The sequence below is a fragment of the Nerophis lumbriciformis genome, linkage group LG03 (genome assembly GCF_033978685.3).
Source record: "Nerophis lumbriciformis linkage group LG03, RoL_Nlum_v2.1, whole genome shotgun sequence".
In the NCBI taxonomy this organism is placed as follows: Eukaryota; Metazoa; Chordata; class Actinopteri; order Syngnathiformes; family Syngnathidae; genus Nerophis; species Nerophis lumbriciformis.
In genome coordinates, this window is record NC_084550.2 from 34,931,412 (window position 1) to 34,953,406 (window position 21,995).

Consider the following 21,995-nt stretch of genomic DNA (forward strand, 5'->3'; position numbering starts at 1 on the left):
ATTTTTGTGGGTACCTTGGTGCTTTGCTAATTCTATTTTGAATTGCATCGTGTTTTTCACCTTTTTTTAATCAAACTGCTGGCACATGCAACTTTTTTGGCTCCAAACCGGCTTATTTATCAGTTGAATTCACTAGAAATATACTTGATGACACAAAGGAGAAAGAAGATCCACCTCGGTAATGAGTTTGTTCTTTAACTGGAGCAAGGTTTTCATGAAATACCGAATCGTACGAAAAGTGGGGTGCCCGGAAACCCAATGTCTGGCTAACATCCATCTGTCCATTTTTCTACCGCTTGTCTCTCTTTGGAGCCTATCCCAGCTGCATTCGGTAATGCACTTAATTACATTTGACATTGTTTATTTTCTTCTTGTTCTTCTTCTTTAGAGTGCTACAGCGGTGGACTTGGAGGCTGAGTAAGCGAAGCAATGACTTTTTGTGCTTCTCCACTTTATTACCAATAAAAGACAATGTTGATGCAATTCTCGTGGAAACAGGGCAATCAGTGTTGGTGAAAAAAAGCTGTACACTCATATCGTATGGAAAGTCAAAAGTACAAAAACAAAACTTCTTTTTGATTAGGATCTGCCTGAAGTTTACAGCACTAAGTGAAATACTTGGGTTTTTAAATGATGCTTTCTTCATTAAATCCAAATGCTGTATGACGATAACCTTGGACCTGAGCTCTGGTTTCTGGCTGATACCTCTCTTTAACTCGCCCACATTTACTTACAACCCATTAATTCCCCGTCAATTGAACCAAGGATGTGAAGGCACCCATAGGGAAGGCCAAAGCTGCGTTTTCCCAGTTAAAACCAGTCTGGAGGTCCAGGAACATCTCCACCAACACCAAATTACGAATCCTTGAATCCAACGTGATGTCCATCCTACTGTACGGCTGCGAAACGTGGGGCCTGACACAACTCAACATTGTGAAACTCCAGACGTTCCTTAACTCAAGACTATGCCACATTTTGGGAATTTGGTGGCCTAAGAGAATCTGTATCCAGGAACTGCTAGTAAAAACAGGTCACAAGCTCGTCGAAGTAACAATCAGAAGAAGGACGTGGAGATGGGTTGGCACAGTCTTCGGAAACCTCCAACATCTATCGCCAGAGCTGCCCTTGGAGAAGGAGGGGAAGGCTACGGTTGTCGACAAAGATCTAGGCCAGGGGTCGGCAACCTTTACCAGTCAAAGAGCCATTTTGACCAGTTTCACAAATTAAAGAAAACAATGGGAGCCACAAAAATATTTTGAAATTCAAAATGAAATAACACTGCATACAATTTTTTTTTTTGCTTTATGCTATGTATAAACCAAGGTTCTCAGACACGCTGGCCCACACCTTAATATGGAAATTGAATGTTAGTGCGGCCCGCGGGTTTTATATGAATGACGCTTGACAGCGTCATACTTGTCAACCCTCACGATTTTTCCGGCAGACTACGAATTTCAGGGCAACTGTTCTCTCGAACATGTCATGATGGTACAGCATTTGGCGCCCACTACAACAAGCGTGTCAGCCCAGCCACACGTTGTTTGGGGCTTCTGCTTGCTCACGTAAATGACAGCAAGGCATACTTGGTCAACAACCACACAGGTTACACTGACGGTGGCGGTATAAAAAACTTTAACACTCTTACTAATAATGCGCCACACTGTGAACACACACCAAACAAGAATGACAAACACATTTCGGGAGAACATCTGCACCGTAACACAACATAAACACAACAGAACAAATACCCAGAATCCCATGCAGCCCTAACTCTTCCGGGCTACATTATACACCCCCGCTACCAAACCCCGCCCACCTTCGCGACGCACAGAGAAAGGGGGGGCGGGGGGGGGGGTTGATGTGTGAGGGAGCAGGGTTGGGGTGGGGGCGGGGTTTGGTGGTAGCAGGGGTGTATAATGTAGCCCGGAAGAGTCAGGGCTGCATGGGATTCTGGGTATTTGTTCTGTTGTGTTTATGTTGTGTTAAGGTGCAGATGTTCTCTCGAAATGTGTTTGTCATTCTTGTTTGGTTTTGGTTCAAAGTGTGGCGCATTATTAGTAAGAGTGTTAAAGTTGTTTTAAATGGCCACCGTCAGTGTAACCTGTGTGGCTGTTGACCAAGTATGCCTTGCTGTCACTTACGTGTGCAAGCAGAAGATGCATATAACCAGAGGCTGGGCTGGCACGCTGTTAATACAGATTGTAGAAGGTGCTAAATGCTGTACCTTCATGGCACGCCCTTATTATTATTGTAAGGGTGAAAATTGGAGAATATTAATCCCGGGAGTTGTCTGCGAGAGGCACTGAAATCCGGAAGTCTCCCGGGTAAATCGAGGGGGTCGACAAGTATGCAGCTGAGCCGCATCAGAGTGATAAAAGAGCCGCATGCGGCTCCGGAGCCGCGGGTTGCCGACCCCTGATCTAGGCAGAGCCAACACCTCGTGGCAAGAGGATGAAGAGGACCGAAAGAGGTGGAGACAACTCGCTGAGACCCTATGCTCTTGAAAGGGCGAAGAGGATTAATTCATTGATATAATTGACATTACCAGTTGTACATTTTACTGTTTTGATGAGCTATCGGGTGCATTAGAAGATGAAAAAATAAAATACAAAAGCACAATAAACAAAAAACAATACGTTTGTACAATAATATAAAACCTGGTCTCCTTCCTTGGTGTGAAAAGTAACTAATGTTGAGGACCAACAGCACATTACTCGAGTGACTCTAGAATTTCTGTTACTTCAAGATGCCAGTCAGCACCATTCTGAGCTGTTTCCGTCCCAAATAAATGGACTCATCTCGGAAGGCAGACTTTTCACATTACAGGCATTGTCATTATTGTCATGATGGACCTCACTGATGTCTCCCTCATCCTGCGTGGCGGAGTTAGGGGCAGTGGGAATTGGTTGCAGGTAAGAACGACAGTTGATTTTGCTCAATTTGTCTCTCCAAAGTGTGGAAACCCTTCAAAGCAGCAGCAGTTGGGGATTGTGGGTAGTGTATTAAACCAGTGGTTGAAGGTTTAGGGTCGGGGTAGTGTGTCAAGATTCACAGCCCTTTGAGACATTTGTGATTCAGGGCTATATAAGTAAACGTTGATTGATTAGTTGACATCTCTGTGTCGGCCACTGGGGTCTGGGCAGCGGCAGAGTGGCCGTTAGTGGTCGGGTAAGTTGGTTCTCTTTTCTGGCGGAGAGTCTCCGTTGGTGGTGACCTTGTCAAGGGGCTCCTGAGGCAAGGGGGCAACAGACACCAGGGTGTTGGCCTGGTTCTCCTCATCCACCTGGTAGGACTCGGCCTGAGGGAAACACAGAGCCAGTTTGGAGTGGCGGAGTTAGGGGCAGTAGGAGTTGGTTGCAGGTAAGAAGGACAGTTGATTTTGCTCAATTTGTCTCTCCAAAGTGTGGAAACCCTTCGAGGCAGCAGTTGGGGATTGTGGGTAGTGTATGAAACCGGTGGTTGAAGGTTTAAGGTCGGGGGGGTGTGTCAAGATTCACATCTCTGTGTCGGCCACTGGGGTCTGGGCAGCGGCAGAGTGGCCGTTAGTGGTCGGGGAGGGGTTGTTTCCGTATTCTGGCGGAGAGTCTCCGTTGGCGGTGGCCTTGTCAAGGGGCTCTTGAGGCAAGGGGGCGACAGACACCAGGGTGTTGGCCTGGTTCTCCTCATCCACCTGGTAGGACTCGGCCTGAGGGAAACACAGAGCCAGTTTGTTAGGGTCAAGCTTACACAGGCAGCCCAAAGGAGTTTAATCTTCTTGTTCAAATAGGACATGCAATCAGGCACGAGAGTGCAAAGTGAAAACCGATTCACACATGCGGGCGTAGCCCTAAAGTAAACAAAAGCCTTCGGTCCTAATTACTGAAAGTTTATGCTTTTCAGCTGTGTGAACTCAGATGTTTCTGGGAGGTCATCTAACTGCCATACTCCTAACTCTTTCTGATAGCGTTCGCATCTAGGGAGTGGCGAGGTCTCAAAGACGACCTCCACGGATGATACGCAATACCTCCGAATGACTGATGCAGCGCCTCGGAACAAAGGCAGTTCCATCAAAACCGTCGCATGGGTGTGCCACCATGTGGTAACTCTTACAAAAGATGATGTCATGAGCGAGTGAGAAAAGGGAACTAAAACCATCTGGAGCCTCCTGGCAAGAGGCTCGGTTGCAAAAAGCCTGCGGACGGCTCGCGTTAAGTGAATCAAGCCGTTCCGCTCACTGGAGTGGGAGACGGTGATTAACGCTCAACGGGAGGATCATAAATTCGATTCATAATCCATATTCACTGGTAGAAAAATGCTTAGAGTGGGGAAACTGGATATACAATTCAAATTCACATGTATCCGTTTTAAATGGCCGATTTAGGCCTGCACGGCATACAATATTTACAACTGATTATTAGGGATGCTGACATTGGCATAAAAAATGTGATTTCAGGCCATTTCGGTATACATTTTGGTAAAATCATGACTTCTTCAATAAATAGTTTGTTTTTGCAACATTTTTAAAATATACCGTATTTTCCGGACCATAAGGCACACCAGATTATAAGGCGCACTGCCAATGACCGGGATTAGTCAGGTCTATTTTCATACAAAAGGTGCACCAGATTATAGGGCGCATTAAAGGGGTCATATTATTATTATTATTTTTTAAATGTAAAACACTTCTTTGTGGTCTACATAACATGTGATGGTGGTTCTTTGGTCAAAATATTGCATAGATGATGTTTTACAGATCATCTTCAAGTCACTTTCTGACAGTCGCTTCAGGATGCAACGTTTTACGTGGCTCACCTTCGGCAGCGTCTTTTCCCCGTCGTCTTTGTTGTAGCGGTGGCGTGCAAGGACGGTTGTGGAAGAAGTGTTAAAAGATGGAGCTAACCGTTTTAATGACATTCAGACTTTACTTAAATCAATAACAGAGCAGCATCTTCTCATCCGTGGCTCACTCGTGCAACAACAACGCCGGAAATGTGTTCCCTGAAAAACCGTCCGACCGGAACTCTCTAATAACTAAAGTTCCTTGGGTGAATAATGTAATCTCACTGCACCGGTATGTTTTAGTGCTTTCATGGTGAGTTTACTGACAGAAATAAGTAATAACTTTACACTACTTTATATTAGAAATGGCAACAGCGGAGGATAAATGTCCCATAACAAGAAGATAGAGAAAAAGAAGAAGCTTATCGACTATGGTATCGGCACGGACTACAAAGGAGGACACATTTTCAGGACTTATGCAGATCCCAAATACAGATCAGCGGGTACCAGGAGGTAAGAAAAATTGCTTTTGGATGATATTGTGAAACAAAACGCCAGATTATTTGTCTTACCTTATACACACACCATAATAATACTCGTATGTTGAAACATAGTACAATCCATCATAGCTTACCAAAGTCGTACTAAAACATTTTGATGGATTTTTGAGCGCCGTGTGTAATGTTCTATAGTTTCAATGGAACATATAACATTTTGATGTTGTTTACTGGCGTTATATTGCAGTCTACACGTATCTCTTATGTGTGACTGCCATCTACTGGTCACACTTATCATTTCACCATGTACCAAATAAAATTGCTTCGAGGTCGGTAAGCACTACCAAAATTAGTCCGTACATTAGGCGCACCGGGTTAAAAGGCGCACTGTCGAGTTTTGAGAAGATGAAAGGATTTTAAGTGCGCCTTATAGTCCGAAAAATACGACAACCAAGGCAGGTTTTCTGTAACTTACACTTATTATGCACAAACAGTGTTTTATTGTAAATTAATCCAGTGATATCACAGTAAAAGAAGTAGTTTGTGTTCATTCATGACCAGACCAGACTAGTTTGAGGGAAGAGCTGTTCCATAAGTCGGTATAGGTCAGACCTGGGCAAATTATGGCCCATCAAGATTTTGAATCCGACTCGGCGGATGTTTTCAAATATTTTTTTTATACCTTTAGCATCGAAACTGTAGTTGCCATTATGATGTGCGGTGTTTTTTCGTAAGTCTTGAACAGAAAGTATTTCAATGGTTGGAATCTGCACGTTTGAGTGATATATAAGTTATTATGGTAATCAGACAGGCCACCAACCAGTGTGAGCGTGGTTTGTTTCCACAGACTCTGCTGTCAGGGACAGACACCGAAGCAGATTTTTACAACAAAGTTCTGCAGAAAATATATATATATATATATATATATATATATATATATATATATATATATATATATATATATATATATATATATATATATATATATATATATATATATATATATATATAAATAAACGTTTGTATATATATATATATATATATATATATATATATATATATATATATATATATATATACATATACATACACACACATATACATACAAATAAATACATATATATGCATATATATACATATATATGCATATATATATATATATATATATATATACATATATGTATGTATATACACATATATACATATACATATATATATATAGACATATATATATACATATATACTACATACATACACACATATATATGTATATATATATAAATATATATACATATATATACATATACATACATATATGTATGTATATATATGTATATATATATATTTATATATACATATACATACATATATATATATATATGTATATATGTGTATATATATATATATATACATATATATACATACACATGAATATATATATATATATATATACATACACATGAATATATATATATATATATATATATATATATATATATATATATATATATATATATATATATATATATATATATATATTCATCCATCGATTTTGTACCGCTTATTCCCTTCAGGGTCGCGGGGGGGCGCTGGAGCCTATCTCAGCTACAATCGGTCGGAAGGCGGGGTAAACCCTGGACAAGTCGCCACCTCATCACAGGGCCAACACAGATAGACAGATATATATATATATATATATATATATATATATATATATATATATATATATATATATATATATATATATATATATATATATATATATATATATATATATATTTATATACACATATATACAGGTTTAGCATAGTTCTATACTTGACAATGATACTTGATAACGACACTTAATATACTAAAAAATGCAATTTGTTGCTGTAATGGAGGTTATGATTATTAGTTTGGTGAGCGGCTCCACACTATGTAAGGAGACACATAATTAGCTGCTAGCCGCTTGTCAGCTAAACGGCATCGGTGTCTGTAATCGGCATTAAAAGGCATTAATGGGCAATGACCCATCACGTTACCTATTTACAAAAATCATCAAATACCGATCCGTGGCCGATCGATCGGCACGTCCCTTGTGAAAAGATAGAGCTGACTTTGGGTGAAAGGCCAATTTATACCCTGACTTGGTCAAATAACTGATTTACTTCTCAATCTCAATAATTTGGCTGATTATGTTCATTTCTTGCTTAAACCAATGTTTCCTCGTACATTCATAGACACACACGGCGCCTAATGCCTTGTTGGGACCTGTTCTTGGTTTCCTTTCCTCGACTACATTATGCCTCACTTTACAAATGTTTGCCTTCTTTCCTCCACTCACCAGCCGGACTCCTTTGGAATTCTTGCGGTGGGTCTTAAAGTAATACCCAGCTGCCAGCAGTGCGGCCAAAAGCAAGCCAGTGACCAGCAGGGAAACCAGCACCAGTTTAGAGTTCTTCCTCCAGTGAGGAACCGCCTCCTTTACTCCGGCCTGACCAGCAAAACAAAACAATGTGCATTTGACGATTTTTGTCCAGCAGGTATTTTTTCAAATCCACATGTTTTCTACCTTATCTTTGATGTTATCGTTGTTAAACTTGTTCACCATGCCTTTGATATCATCTACAAAACAGGAGAGGTACAGAGATTAGATCTAAGAAAGTGAATTGTTGAGTTTGTATCATCCTCATATCTGACCTTCAACATACTGTCCAGAAACAAGGATCTGGTCTGTGTTCTCCTCCTGGTAGAGCTCTAGCTTGCAGTCATCCCCGCACAACTCCTCGATAACACTCTGAATCATCATTTTGGTCGTTTCCTGCAAGGTGATAACCTTAGGCATTGTTTGCGACTCTTCAGTGTTAATGAATCAATTTGATCGAGACATTCTGAAGAGTCCAGTTGCGATTGAATTTGGTCCTAAGCATTCAGTGTTTTGTAAGGGAAATACTCTTACTTACACAGTTGGAAGAGTGGGCGAGTTTCAGATTGACAGCGTTTTTATCCTGGAGCACCTCTTTCCCGACACACACTACATCGCTCTGCAACGGGTGGAAGTCCGATTTGAGGGTCAGACCACAGGTTCAATGTCACCGCAATGCAACAGAAATCTCACCCTGAGAATGTTGTCTGGGCCGTCTCCTCTACCGGGCAAAGGTGCAGGGGTCTGTTGCTCCTGGATTTGGGGTTGGTCAGGATACACCTCGATGGTGACCTGTCCGTCGTCAGCTGCATCACTTTTGGCCGCAGTCGCTTCCTCTTCGTCAGTCGTTGGTACGGGAGTTGGCACGAGTGTAGTTTGCTCAGCGGGTTCGTCAGAGTCTAACAGAGCTGTGAGTTTTTCATAGTCACTGTCTGAAATAGGAATTAAATGGTGGTTAAGTGTGGTTCGGTGTGAATAATATGAATAGTCAGAATGTTTTACAGCCAAGGTATTCAACGGAATGGTTTTGGGACCTTTGTTTCCGGAAAGCTAGGAACTGGAGGGTCGGTGTTCTGTTAGCGTCAGGGTAAACTTTATTGTCCAGTTCAGGAAATGGATCTTGGGCATTGTGTTACGTACAAAATAATCACATCAAAACATTAACAAAGCACGGCTAAAAACAGGAAATATAGTATATTAAATGGTCATACAGGGACATACAAAGACATTTGAGTGCCAGAAAAGTGCTAGGTGCTAAAGTGCTTGTGTTCATTGCACCTTGCTCTATTTTTGTGCAATGTTTAAAGGGGAACATTATCACCAGACCTATGTAAGCGTCAATATATACCTTGATGTTGCAGAAAAAAAGATCATATATTTTTTTAACCGATTTCCGACATCTAAATGGGTGAATTTTGGCGAATTAAACGGCTTTCTAATATTCGCTCTCGGAGCGATGACGTCACAACGTGACGTCACATCGGGAAGCAATCCGCCATTTTCTCAAACACCGAGTCAAATCAGCTCTGTTATTTTCCATTTTTTCGACTGTTTTCCGTACCTTGGAGACATCATGCCTCGTCGGTGTGTTGTCGGAGGGTGTAACAACACGAACAGGGACGGATTCAAGTTGCACCAGTGGCCCAAAGATGCGAAAGTGGCAGGAAATTGGACGTTTGTTCCGCACACTTTACCGACGAAAGCTATGCTACGACAGAGATGGCAAGAATGTGTGGATATCCTGCGACACTCAAAGCAGATGCATTTCCAACGATAAAGTCAAAGAAATCTACCGCCAGACCCCCATTGAATCTGCCGGAGTGTGTGAGCAATTCAGGGACAAAGGACCTCGGTAGCACGGCAAGCAATGGCGGCAGTTTGTTCCCGCAGACGAGCGAGCTAAACCCCCTGGATGTCTTGGCTCACACCGTCCCTTATGCCACCGAAGATGATCAAGAGAAGAATATCGACCCTAGCTTCCCTGGCCTGCTGACATCAACTCCAAAACTGGACAGATCAGCTTTCAGGCAAAGAGCGCTGATGAGGGTATGTCTACAGAATATATTAATTGATGAAAATTGGGCTGTCTGCACTCTCAAAGTGCATGTTGTTGCCAAATGTATTTCATATGCTGTAAACCTAGTTCATAGTTGTTAGTTTCCTTTAATGCCAAACAAACACATACCAATCGTTGGTTAGAAGGCGATCGCCGAATTCGTCTTCGCTTTCTTCCGTGTCGCTGGCTGTCATGTCGTTTTCGTCGGTTTCGCTTGCATACGGTTCAAACCGATATGGCTCAATAGCTTCAGTTTCTTCTTCAATTTCGTTTTCGCTACCTGCCTCCACACTACAACCATCCGTTTCAATACATTCGTAATCCGTTGAATCGCTTAAGCCGCTGAAATCCGAGTTTGAATCCGAGCTAATGTCGCTATAGCTTGCTGTTCTTTCCGCCATGTTTGTTTGTGTTGGCTTCACTATGTGACATCACAGGAAAATGGACGGGTGTTTATAACGATGGTTAAAATCAGGCACTTTGAAGCTTTTTTTAGGGATATTGCGTGATGGGTAACATTTTGAAAAAAACTTTGAAAAATATAATAAGCCACTGGGAACTGATTTTTAATAGTTTTAACCATTCTGAAATTGTGATAATGTTCCCCTTTAACAGCTTGATAATGTTAAAAGTTAAAGTACCAATGATTGTCACACACACACTAGGTGTGGTGAAATTTGTCCTCTGCATTTGACCCATCCCCTTGTTCACCCCCTGGGAGGTGAGGGGAGCAGTGGGCAGCAGCAGTGCCGCGGCCGGAAATCATTTTTGGTGATTTAACCCCAATTCCAACCCTTGATGCTGAGTGCCAAGCAGGGAGGTAATGGGTCCCGTTTTTATAGTCTTTGGTATGACTCGGCCGGGGTTTGAACTCACAACCTACCGATCTCAGGGCGGACACTCTAACCCAGTGGTTCTTAACCTTGTTGGAGGTACCGAACCCCACCAGTTTCATATGCGCATTCACCGAACCCGAACCGAAATCATAAAATGATGTTATTATATTAAAGAAATACTAATAAAGATATATTTTATAAACAAAGTTACAGGAATGTACACATGATCCCATGTTTACATCTCATTGTGCAACATGTGAATGTTTTAGTGGGAACTAAATGTGGTATCTGAAAGGGATACACATTATTTCCAAAGGAGGACCCCCCACCCAGACATATAATACTAGTACACAGCTCATGAAAAACAATATGTTATAGTCATTGTAAGTGGGCCAAAACACTTATATTAGAAAATAATCTCATGGAAATGACTGCTGTCATTTGATTACAATAATAAAACATTGAACTTGTTATTTAGTCAGGTTTGGGACAGGTGTGCTGCAGGTCTGACGTCGCTCACATGTGCTCCACTGAATGCTCAAGGAGTTTTTGCGTTTGCTCACACATATGGGAAATTAGAGGGAACATTGTTTGGGGGTATCCATAATACGCCGACAGGGAGAAGTTTTTATTTACACGATGAGTCGGGCGTGTCTTGACCTCCGCGTCGGAGGCTCTGCCAAACCCCTGAGGCCGACTCGCCGAACCCCTAGGGTTCGATCGAACCCAGGTTAAGAACCACTGCTCTAACCACTAGGCCACTGAGTAGGTAGATAGAAGCTGGAACAGATGATGATTTGAGACGTTTTGTTCCGCACTTTGGTATGCAGTGTCTTCTTCCTGATGGGAGAAGTTCGTATTCTGAGGACAGTGGGTGAGTGGAATCTTAAGAAATGTTTGTTGCATTGCTTGTGTCATAACTGACCGGTTGTACAAGTGATCTATGGACTCGTAATGTTTCATACCAATGATCTTCATTGCTGTCAATCGGTTTTTCAGTTGTACGGTTAAGTTGCCAAACCGTATCTGACTAAACTCCCTAAAATAGCTTTGTAGAAAATGAGCATGATATGTTTGCTAACACCATACAGCCTCAGTCGTCTCAAACAATATAGTCTCTGTTCAGTTTGTTGCACATGTTATCAGTATGCGATTTCCAGCTAAGCAGGTTATCAACACGGAGCTCTAGATATTTGTATGTTGTCACCTGGTTGATCGTCTGGTCTTTAATGACCACTGGCTCGTGTGTCGTCACTTGGCTTGGGTCAATAAATATCATCTCTTGTTTTTTTGTCGACGTGTGCTCCCCAATGCTATTAAATATCTCAAATATTTGCCTCAAACTAAAAGCAGCTGCCTCTTGTACAAGTAAGTAGTGATTTTAAATTGTTACAACCATTTTTGACTATTCCATCTTCAAAACATGTTTTATAATTGGGACAACAAAACTACAGTTTTTCTTTTTGTACAAATTCCAGGTTTTTCTGAAATTCCAGGAATTCCGAAATACCCATTTAAATTCAAACTGTTACTACGTCAACATTTTTCAACCGTTTTGAAAAATTCCAACACCAACCCATTCATGTCATCTCGGACAATTGTGCTAGTATCAATATTTTCACAAATTCTCTGAATTCCAGAAATTCTCCAATTTTTTAGGAAATTCCCATTGGATCTATTCATAGTTATACAATGCCCAAAATTTTCGAAATGTTGCGCTATTTTTTTTTACCCAATTCCGACCTGTCAACCATTCACCCACACTGCTATTCACCTATGTCGAATGCAAAACATGTTGTCCATTTCCCCAAATTCCCGGTTTTCCGATATTTTTTTCCCCATTGACAATGAATAAGAAATACACAATCGACTGCATATCCCGCATTTACCATGAACTGATTTACGTGGCTGGATCGGTTCGTAGCCGAGTGTTCAGCGGCTGGAATGAGGATCAGCATCTCCAAATCTGAGGCCATGGTTCTCAGCAGGAAACCGATGGTTTGTACAGTCCAGGTAGGGGACGTGACTCTGTCCCAGGTGGAGGAATTTAAGTATCTCGGGGTCTTGTTCACAAGTGAGGGAAAGATGGAGAAGGAAATCGGCCGGAGAATCGGAGCAGCTGGGGCAGTATTGCAGTCTCTCTGCCGCACTGTTGTGACGAAACGAGAGCTGAGCCAGAAGGCAAAGCTCTCGGTCTACCGAGCTATCTACATTCCTACTCTCACCTATGGTCATGAAGTGTGGGTCATGACCGAAAGTATAAGATCGCGGATACAAGCGGCCGAAATGAGTTTCCTCAGAAGGGTGGCTGGCATCTCCCTTAGAGATAGGGTGAGAAGTTCTGTCACCCGAGAGAGACTCGGAGTAGAGCCGCTGCTCCTTCGCTTGGAAAGGAGCCAGCTTAGGTGGTTCGGGCATCTCGTGCGGATGCCTCACGAGCGTCTCCCTGGGGAGGTCCTCGCGGCAGGCCAAGGACCAGATGGGGGGGATTACATCTCCTCTCTGGCCTGGGAACGCTTCGGGATTCCCCAGAAGGAAGTCGCTAATGTTGCTCTGGAGAGGGAAGTCTGGGGGTCTCTGCTGGAGCTGTTGTCCCCGCGACCCGATTCCGGATAAGCGGTTGAAGATGAATGGATGGATGATTTACGTGGACCCTGACTTAAATAAGTTGAAAAACTTATTGGGATGTTACCATTTAGTGGTCAATTGTACGGAATATGTACTGTACTGTGCAATCCACTAATACAAGTTTCTATCAATCAAAAACTCATCCGATTTGAACCGTTCCAACATCCCCACACACCACTCACCCTGGACATTCAAGCCAGCCTGTTTCCCGGTTCTGAAAATTCCCTGATTACCCGGAATTACCAGGATTTTTTCCCCAATGAAAATGACTGGTGACAAAGGGCAGCCTTGGCGTAGTCCAACCCTCACTGGAAACGTGTCCGACTTACTGCCGGCAATGCGGACCAAGCTCTGACACTGATCATACAGGGAGCGGACCGCCAAAATCAGACAGTCCGATACCCCATACTCTCTGAGCACTCCCCACAGGACTTCCCGAGGGACACGGTCGAATGCCTTCTCCAAGTCCACAAAGCACATGTAGACTGGTTGGGCAAACTCCCATGCACCCTCAAGGGTGATGGTTCTGATTCTGTTCATAACTTTTATGGACAGAATTTCTAGGCGCAGTCAAGGCGTTGAGGCAGGCCCGGCCCTAACCAATCTGGCGCCCTAGGCAAGATTTTAGGTGGCGCCCCCCCACATCGGCAGTGAAGTGTATATACTCACAAGAAACCGAATAGCTTTGTCTTTGACCTTTTTTTTTACTTACAACCAGAGGTGGGTAGTAACGCGCTACATTTACTCTGTTACATCTACTTGAGTAACTTTTGGGATAAATTGTACTTCTAAGAGTAGTTTTAATGCAACATACTTTTACTTTTACTTGAGTATATTTATAGAGAAGAAACGCTACTTTTACTCCGCTACTTTTAACTACATTCAGCTCGCTACTCGCTACTAATTTTTATCGATCTGTTAATGCACGCTTTGTTTGTTTTGGTCTGTCAGACAGACCTTCAAAGTGCCTGCCTTACTGGTGACGTTTCACTTCGTTCCACCAATCAGATGCAGTCACTGGTGACGTGGGACCAATCAAACAGAGCCAGGTGGTCACATGACCTGACTTAAACAAGTTGAAAAACTTATTGGGGTGTTACCATTTAGTGGTCAATTGTACGGAATATGTACTGTACTGTGCAATCTAATCATAAAAGTTCCAATCAATCAATCAAAAGTGTGAAGGAAAAAATATACTTTTTTTATTTCAACCGTACATCCCGTCAAAAGCCTCAAGACTGACTGCACATGAGGACGTTCCTGTCTTCACAATAAAAGTGCCGCTCCATCGCGCCTGCGCTTTCAAAACAAGAGTCTCCGAAAGCCAGCGCAAACAAGCTAGCAAGCTACGGAGTTTGACGCCAATATATTTCTTGTAAAGTGTATAAAAACGAATATGGAAGCTGGACAAATAAGGTGCCAAAAACCAACCACTTTCATGTGGTATTAGACAGAAAGGAGGAACTTTTCTTCTCCTCCATTTGAAAACGTGGACGTTATCATCACTACTGTCTGATTACAATCAACGCAAGTCATCAGAATCAGGTAATACACCAACTTATATTCTAGTCTGCATGAAAGAAAGGAATCTATATGTTAAACATGCATGTATATTCATTAAAACATCTTTAACATGTAAACAAAAACAGCAAAATAAATACATATAAATTATATACTGTATATATCAATGTATATGTATGTATATATATATATATATATATATATATATATATATATATATATATATATATATATATATATATATATATATATATATATATATATATATATATATATATGTGTGTGTGTGTGTGTGTGTATGTTACTCATCAGTTACTCAGTACTTGAGTAGTTTTTTCACAACATACTTTTTACTTTTACTCAAGTAAATATTTGGGTGACTACTCCTTACTTTTACTTGAGTAATAAATCTCTAAAGTAGCAGTACTCTTACTTGAGTACAATTTCTGGCTACTCTACCCACCTCTGCTTACAACTATACCTAATATATAAAGGGGTGGAAAAGTGACTATTACCTGCAGGGCAAACATTAGCTAACCAGAAGGCAATAACAATGTAAACAAAAACACCTGCTTAAAAGATCTAATACAAATGTCCCTGAGGAATGTAAGGTGGGAGTACTGTAATTACCTAACGTTACATTATTATTTTCCATAACAATTTAGCCCCCTCCACAATATTAACCCGACGTTAAAACAGAACTAGCTATTTATTGATTAGCAATTGCCGAATCATGTAACATTAGCTTAATGCTAAAAAGCCAGGTTACTATCACATTCTGTAACAGACAAATAATTTCATGTAGGCTAACGTTACCTACCTGCTACCTCTGTCTTTTCTCGTTTCTCCTCCTCTTCTTTTCTCTTTTTTCTTCCCTGGGCACCTGACAGTTTTGGCCGTTTTGACATCTTGTGTTGATTTTTTGATGTGGTGACGTCCAAAAAGAGTCATGATACGGGAAGGGGGGGGGGGGGGGGGGGCACCGTGCGGGGGGAAGGGGGGGCGTAATGTTGTAACAAATAATATTTCTATTAAATAGGCTTTAATTTGCATTTTAATTAACGTGGGATTATTTTTTGTATTTAGAAATAATAGTATCCAACTTTTTTTTTTTTTTTTTTCTCCAACATTTGTGGCAATGGCGTGGCGCCCCCTGATGGACGGCGCCCTTAGCATTTGCCTATACGGCCTATGCCACGGGCCGGCCCTGCGTTGAGGGGATCCGGTTTGGTGGCTGCAGGATTAGGTCTCTGCTTTTTGCAGATGATGTGGTCCTGATGGCTTCATCTGGCCAGGATTTTCAGCTCTCGCTGGATCGGTTCGCAGCCGAGTGTAAAGCGACTGGGATGAGAATCAGCACCTCCAAGTCCGAGTCCATGGTTCTCGCCCGGAAAAGGGTGGAGTGCCATCTCCGGGTTGGGGAGGAGACCCTTCCCCAAGTGGAGGAGTTCAAGTACCTCGGAGTCTTGTTCACGAGTGAGGGAAGAGTGGATCGTGAGATCGACAGGCGGATCGGTGCGGCATCTTCAGTAATGCGGACGCTGTATCGATCCGTTGTGGTGAAGAAGGAGCTGAGCCGGAAGGCAAAGCTCTCAATTTACCGGTCGATCTACGTTCCCATCCTCACCTATGGTCATGAGCTTTGGGTTATGACCGAAAGGACAAGATCACGAGTACAAGCGGCCGAAATGAGTTTCCTCCGCCGGGTGGCAGGGCTCTCCCTCAGAGATAGGGTGAGAAGCTCTGTCATCCGGAGGGAGCTCAAAGTAAAGCCGCTGCTCCTCCACATCGAGAGGAGCCAGATGAGGTGGTTTGGGCATCTGGTCAGGATGCCACCCAATCGCCTCCCTCGGGAGGTGTTTAGGGCACGTCCGACCGGTAGGAGGCCACGGGGAAGACCCAGGACACGTTGGGAAGACTATGTCTCCCGGCTGGCCTGGGAACGCCTCGGGATCCCCCGGGAGGAGCTGGACGAAGTGGCTGGGGAGAGGGAAGTCTGGGCTTCCCTGCTTAGGCTGCTGCCCCCGCGACCCAACCTCGGATAAGCGGAAGAAGATGGATGGATGGATGGAAAATGCCTGGGCAATATACAAACCTCTCCATATCCCACATTTCTCAATGGATTTGAACCGTTCCAAGATCTACACACTCCACTCACCCTGGACATTCAAGCATTTCAGTTCCACTCACGCATATCGGGGGCTCGCACACATCATGCATTCCCACGCAATCCCTACTGGAATTTCAAATTCTAGTTACATCATGTCTTTCTGCACTGACATTTAAAACGTCACATTAAAACACGGCTTTTGCATTTTTTTAACATTGTGAAATACAACACTGTATACATTGGACAGGGGCCTTGCTTATTCCCCCCCAGTGGGACCTTAATCTGCACATGAATGAGTCCGCAGCATTTTCCCACAGATGACTACAGTACTGAGCTTACCAGGAGGAGTCACACCCGGAATCATATCTCCTCGGATGTAGTCTTCTGGACGCATGGTTGGTATCGCCTCTGTGACAATGTCCTCATCTTGTGCTCCAACTCCAGCTGTAAAACCAAAAGCATACCCGTTAAATTTCCAATACTCACTTAAGATTTAAGGTCTGTTCTAAAGCTCAGGTACACGAACTGGCTAATCTTTGTTATGTGATGATTACACAGTCAGGACATGATTTAAATTCCATGGTTGTGCAGACTGGATGGCATACAATGTACAAACCCCGTTCCCATATGAGTTGGGAAATTGTGTTAGATGTAAATATAAACGGAATACAATGATTTGCAAATCCTTTTCAACCCATATTCAGTTGGATATGGTACAAAGACAACATATTTGATGTTCAAACTGATAAACATTTTTTTTTTTGCAAATAATCATTAACTTTAGAATTTGATGCCAGCAACACGTGACAAAGAAGTTGGGAAAGGTGGCAATAAATACTGATAAAGTTGAGGAATGCTCATCAAACACTTATTTGGAACATCCCACAGGTGTGCAGGCTAATTGGGAACAGGTGGGTGCCATGATTGGGTATAAAAACAGCTTCCCAAAAAATGCTCAGTCTTTCACAAGAAAGGATGGGGCGAGGTACACCCCTTTGTCAACAACTCCTTGAGCAAATAGTCAAACAGTTTAAGAACAACGTTTCTCAAAGTGCAATTGCAAGAAATTTAGGGATTTCAACATCAACGGTCCATAATATCATCAAAAGGTTCAGAGAATCTGGAGAAATCACTACACGTAAGCGGCATGGCCGGAAAATAACATTGAATGACCGTGACCTTCAATCCCTCAGACGGCACTGTATCAAAACCGACATCAATCTCTAAAGGATATCACCACATGGGCTCAGGAACACTTCAGAAAACCACTGTCACTAAATACAGTTGGTCGCTACATCTGTAAGTGCAAGTTAAAGCTCTACTATGCAAAGCGAAAGCCATTTATCAACAACATCCAGAAACGCCGCTGGCTTCTCTGGGCCCGAGATCATCTAAGATGGACTCACGCAAAGTGGAAAAGTGTTCTGTGGTCTGACAAGTCCACATTTCGGATTGTTTTTGGAAATATTCGACATCGTGTCATCCGGACCAAAGGGGAAGCGAACCATCCAGACTGTTATCGACGCAAAGTTGAAAAGCCAGCATCTGTGATGGTATGGAGGTGCATTAGTGCCCAAGGCATGGGTAACTTACACATCTGTGAAGGCACCATTAATGTACATACAGGTTTTGGAACAACATATGCTGCCATCTAAGCGCCGTCTTTTTCATAGACGCCCCTGCTTATTTCAGCAAGACAATGCCAAGCCACATTCAGCACGTGTTACAACAGCGTGGCTTCGTAAAAAAAGAGTGCGGGTACTTTCCTGGCCTGCCTGCAGTCCAGACCTGTCTCCCATCGAAAATGTGTGGCGTATTATGAAGCGTAACATACGACAGCGGAGACCCCGACTGTTGAACGACTGAAGCTCTACATAAAACAAGAATGGGAAAGAATTCCACTTTCAAAGCTTCAACAATTAGTTTCCTCAGTTCCCAATCGTTTATTGAGTGTTGTTAAAAGAAAAGGTGATGTAACACAGTGGTGAACATGCCCTTTCCCAACTACTTTGGCACGTGTTGCAGCCATGAAATTCTAAGTTAATTATTATTTGCAACAAAAAAATAAAGTTTATGAGTTTGAACATCAAATATCTTGTCTTTGTAGTGCATTCAATTGAATATGGGTTGAAAAGGATTTGCAAATCATTGTATTCCGTTTATATTTACATCTAACACAATTTCCCAACTCACATGGAAACGGGGTTTGTAGAACCCAAAGAAGGATCTGATCCCCCAGCAAGACCTTAATTCAATGAGTGCCACTGTAATAATAAAAAAGTCAATGGTAGACTCCTTTGCAAATAAACCTTTTCTCCACTCCAAGACCTGCCAGCCAAACGCTCCCACATCCCACTGGGAAAGATACTCGGCGCTTCCCGGGACAAATATGTCCGCTCGTGGCAAGCACACCAGAGGCGACACCGTGTACTCGCGCCAAACTACGAAACCCTATTTATTATCGTAAAGACAATGTTTCACACCGACTATAATGACGTATTCTGTCAGTCACGCTGGAGTTCTGTTTAGTCTTAACTCTCTTCTGTCCGCAGCAAAGGTTTATTTTTCCTGAGCCAAACCTAACTAACTGTACTCAGATTAAAAATGTGTGTAACAGTTCTTCACTTGTGCATGGACTGTTAGTCGACCAAGAAAATAAGCTATCTGTATACACCGTATTTTCTGGACCATAGGGCGCACCGGATTATAAAGCGCACTGCCGATGAGCGAGTCTATTCAGGTCTTTTTTCATACAAAAGGCGCGCCGGATTATAAGGCGCATTAAAGGGGACATATATTGATTTTTTTCTAAATTGAAAACACTTCCTTGTGGTCTCCATAACATGGGATGGTGGTTCCTTAGTCAAATCGGCACGTACTACAGTGGCGGAGGTACGCACATTTTCAGGACTTATGCAGATCCCAAATACACATCAGCAGGTACCAGAAGGTAAGAAAAGTTGGTTTTGCATAATATTGTGAAACAAAACGCCAGAGAATATGTCTGCTAATAGGTGCCATTGTGCGGTCCTTATACACACACCATAGTAATACTTGCATGTCTGACTATGGTAGCCGTAATGGGCCGACAATCCATCAAGCGGTGCGGGTTCAAAGTCATACTAAAAAATGTTGATAGATTTTTGAGTGCCATGTGTAATGTTCTTTATTTTCAATGGAACATTTAAAGTTTTGGTGTTGTTTTCTGGCGTCATATTGCAGTCTACACGTATCTCTTATGTTTGACGGCCATCTACTGGTCACACTTATCGTTACACTATGTACCAATTACCAATACGAGACTGATCGGCGCTGATAAAGTGCGAATACATTTTGCCTATGCCGTAAAATGTGGGTGTGGCATGGCGCCAGACTTTGAAAATGTCAAATGTTTGTAACTCGGCTCCACAAATTCCTAACCTAAATTTTTTTTTTTTTTTTTTTAATTTTATTAAATTTTTCACAGATTTTTGAGTGCCGTGTGTAATGTTTTTTATTTTCAATGGAACATTTAATGTTTTGGTGTTGTTCTCTGGCGTCATATTGCAGTCTACACGTATCTCCTATGTGTGACTGCCATCTACTGGTCACACTTATCCTTACACCACGTACCAATTAAAATTGCTTCGAGGTCGATAAGCACAACCAGAATTATTCCGTACATTAGTCGCACCGGGTTATAAGGCGTACTGTCGAGTTTTGAGAAAATAAAATCATTTTAAATGGGTTATACTTTTCTCCAAACCCCGTTTTCATATGAGTTGGGAAATTGTGTTAGATGTAAATATAAACGGAATACAATGATTTGCCAATCATTTTCAACCCATATTCAGTTGAATATGCTACAAAGACAACATATTTGATGTTCAAACTGATAAACATTTTTTTTTTTTGCAAATAATCATTAACTTTAGAATTTGATGCAAACAACACATGACAAAGAAGTTGGGAAAGGTGGCGATAAATACTGATAAAGTTGAGGAATGCTCATCAAACACTTATCTGGAACATCCCACAGGTGAACAGGCAAATTGGGAACAGGTGGGTGCCATGATTGGGTATAAAAGTAGATTCCATGAAATGCTCAGTCATTCGCAAACAAGGATGGGGCGAGGGTCACCACTTTGTCAACAAATGCGTGAGCAAATTGTTGAACAGTTTAAGAAAAACCTTTCTCAACCAGCTATTGCAAGGAATTTAGGGATTTCACCATCTACGCTCCGTAATATCATCAAAGGGTTCAGAGAATCTGGAGAAATCACTGCACGTAAGCAGCTAAGCCCGTGACCTTCGATCCCTCAGGCTGTACTGCATCAACAAGCGACATCAGTGTGTAAAGGATATCACCACATGGGCTCAGGAACACTTCAGAAACCCACTGTCAGTAACTAAAGTGGGTCGCTACATCTGTAAGTGCAAGTTAAAACTCTGCTATGCAAGGCGAAAACCGTTTATCAACAACACCGAGAAACGCCGTCGGCTTCGCTGGGCCTGAGCTCATCTAAGATGGACTGCTACAAAGTGGAAAAGTGTTCTGTGGTCTGACGAGTCCACATTTCAAATTGTTTTTGGAAACTGTGGACGTCGTGTCCTCCGGACCAAAGAGGAAAAGAACCATCCGGATTGTTCTAGGCGCAAAGTTGAAAAGCCAGCATCTGTGATGGTATGGGGGTGTATTAGTGCCCAAGACATGGGTAACTTACACATCTGTGAAGGCGCCATTAATGCTGAAAGGTACATACAGGTTTTGGAGCAACATATGTTGCCATCCAAGCAACGTTACCATGGACGCCCCTGCTTATTTCAGCAAGACAATGCCAAGCCACGTGTTACATCAACGTGGCTTCATAGTAAAAGAGTGCGGGTACTAGACTGGCCTGCCTGTAGTCCAGACCTGTCTCCCATTGAAAATGTGTGGCACATTATGAAGCCTAAAATAGCACAACGGAGACCCCCGGACTGTTGAACAACTTAAGCTGTACATCAAGCAAGAATGGGAAAGAATTCCACCTGAGAAGCTTCAAAAATGTGTCAAACGTTTACTGAGTGTTGTTAAAAGGAAAGGCCATGTAACACAGTGGTGAACATGCCCTTTCCCAACTACTTTGGCACGTGTTGCAGCCATGAAATTCTAAGTTAATTATTATTTGCAAAAAAAAATAAAGTTTATGAGTTTGAACAT

At 42.3% G+C, this 21,995-nt stretch overlaps 1 protein-coding gene across 2 annotated transcripts in view; it reads right to left on the bottom strand.

Moving 5' to 3' along the window:
* Positions 1-2,125: 2,125 nt before the first annotated feature.
* Positions 2,126-21,995, bottom strand: part of LOC133575992 (uncharacterized) — an 83,990-nt gene continuing 64,120 nt past the window's right edge. For both annotated transcript variants that reach the window (XM_061928969.2, XM_061928977.2), the window contains exons 2-8: positions 17,153-17,257; positions 8,356-8,594; positions 8,201-8,281; positions 7,938-8,058; positions 7,810-7,862; positions 7,582-7,731; positions 2,126-3,685 (exon numbers count right to left, since the gene is read on the bottom strand). In XM_061928969.2, coding sequence (XP_061784953.1) covers positions 3,494-3,685; positions 7,582-7,731; positions 7,810-7,862; positions 7,938-8,058; positions 8,201-8,281; positions 8,356-8,594; positions 17,153-17,257 — 941 coding nt within the window. In that variant the 3' untranslated portion in view covers positions 2,126-3,493. The remainder of the gene's footprint in view (positions 3,686-7,581; positions 7,732-7,809; positions 7,863-7,937; positions 8,059-8,200; positions 8,282-8,355; positions 8,595-17,152; positions 17,258-21,995) is intronic.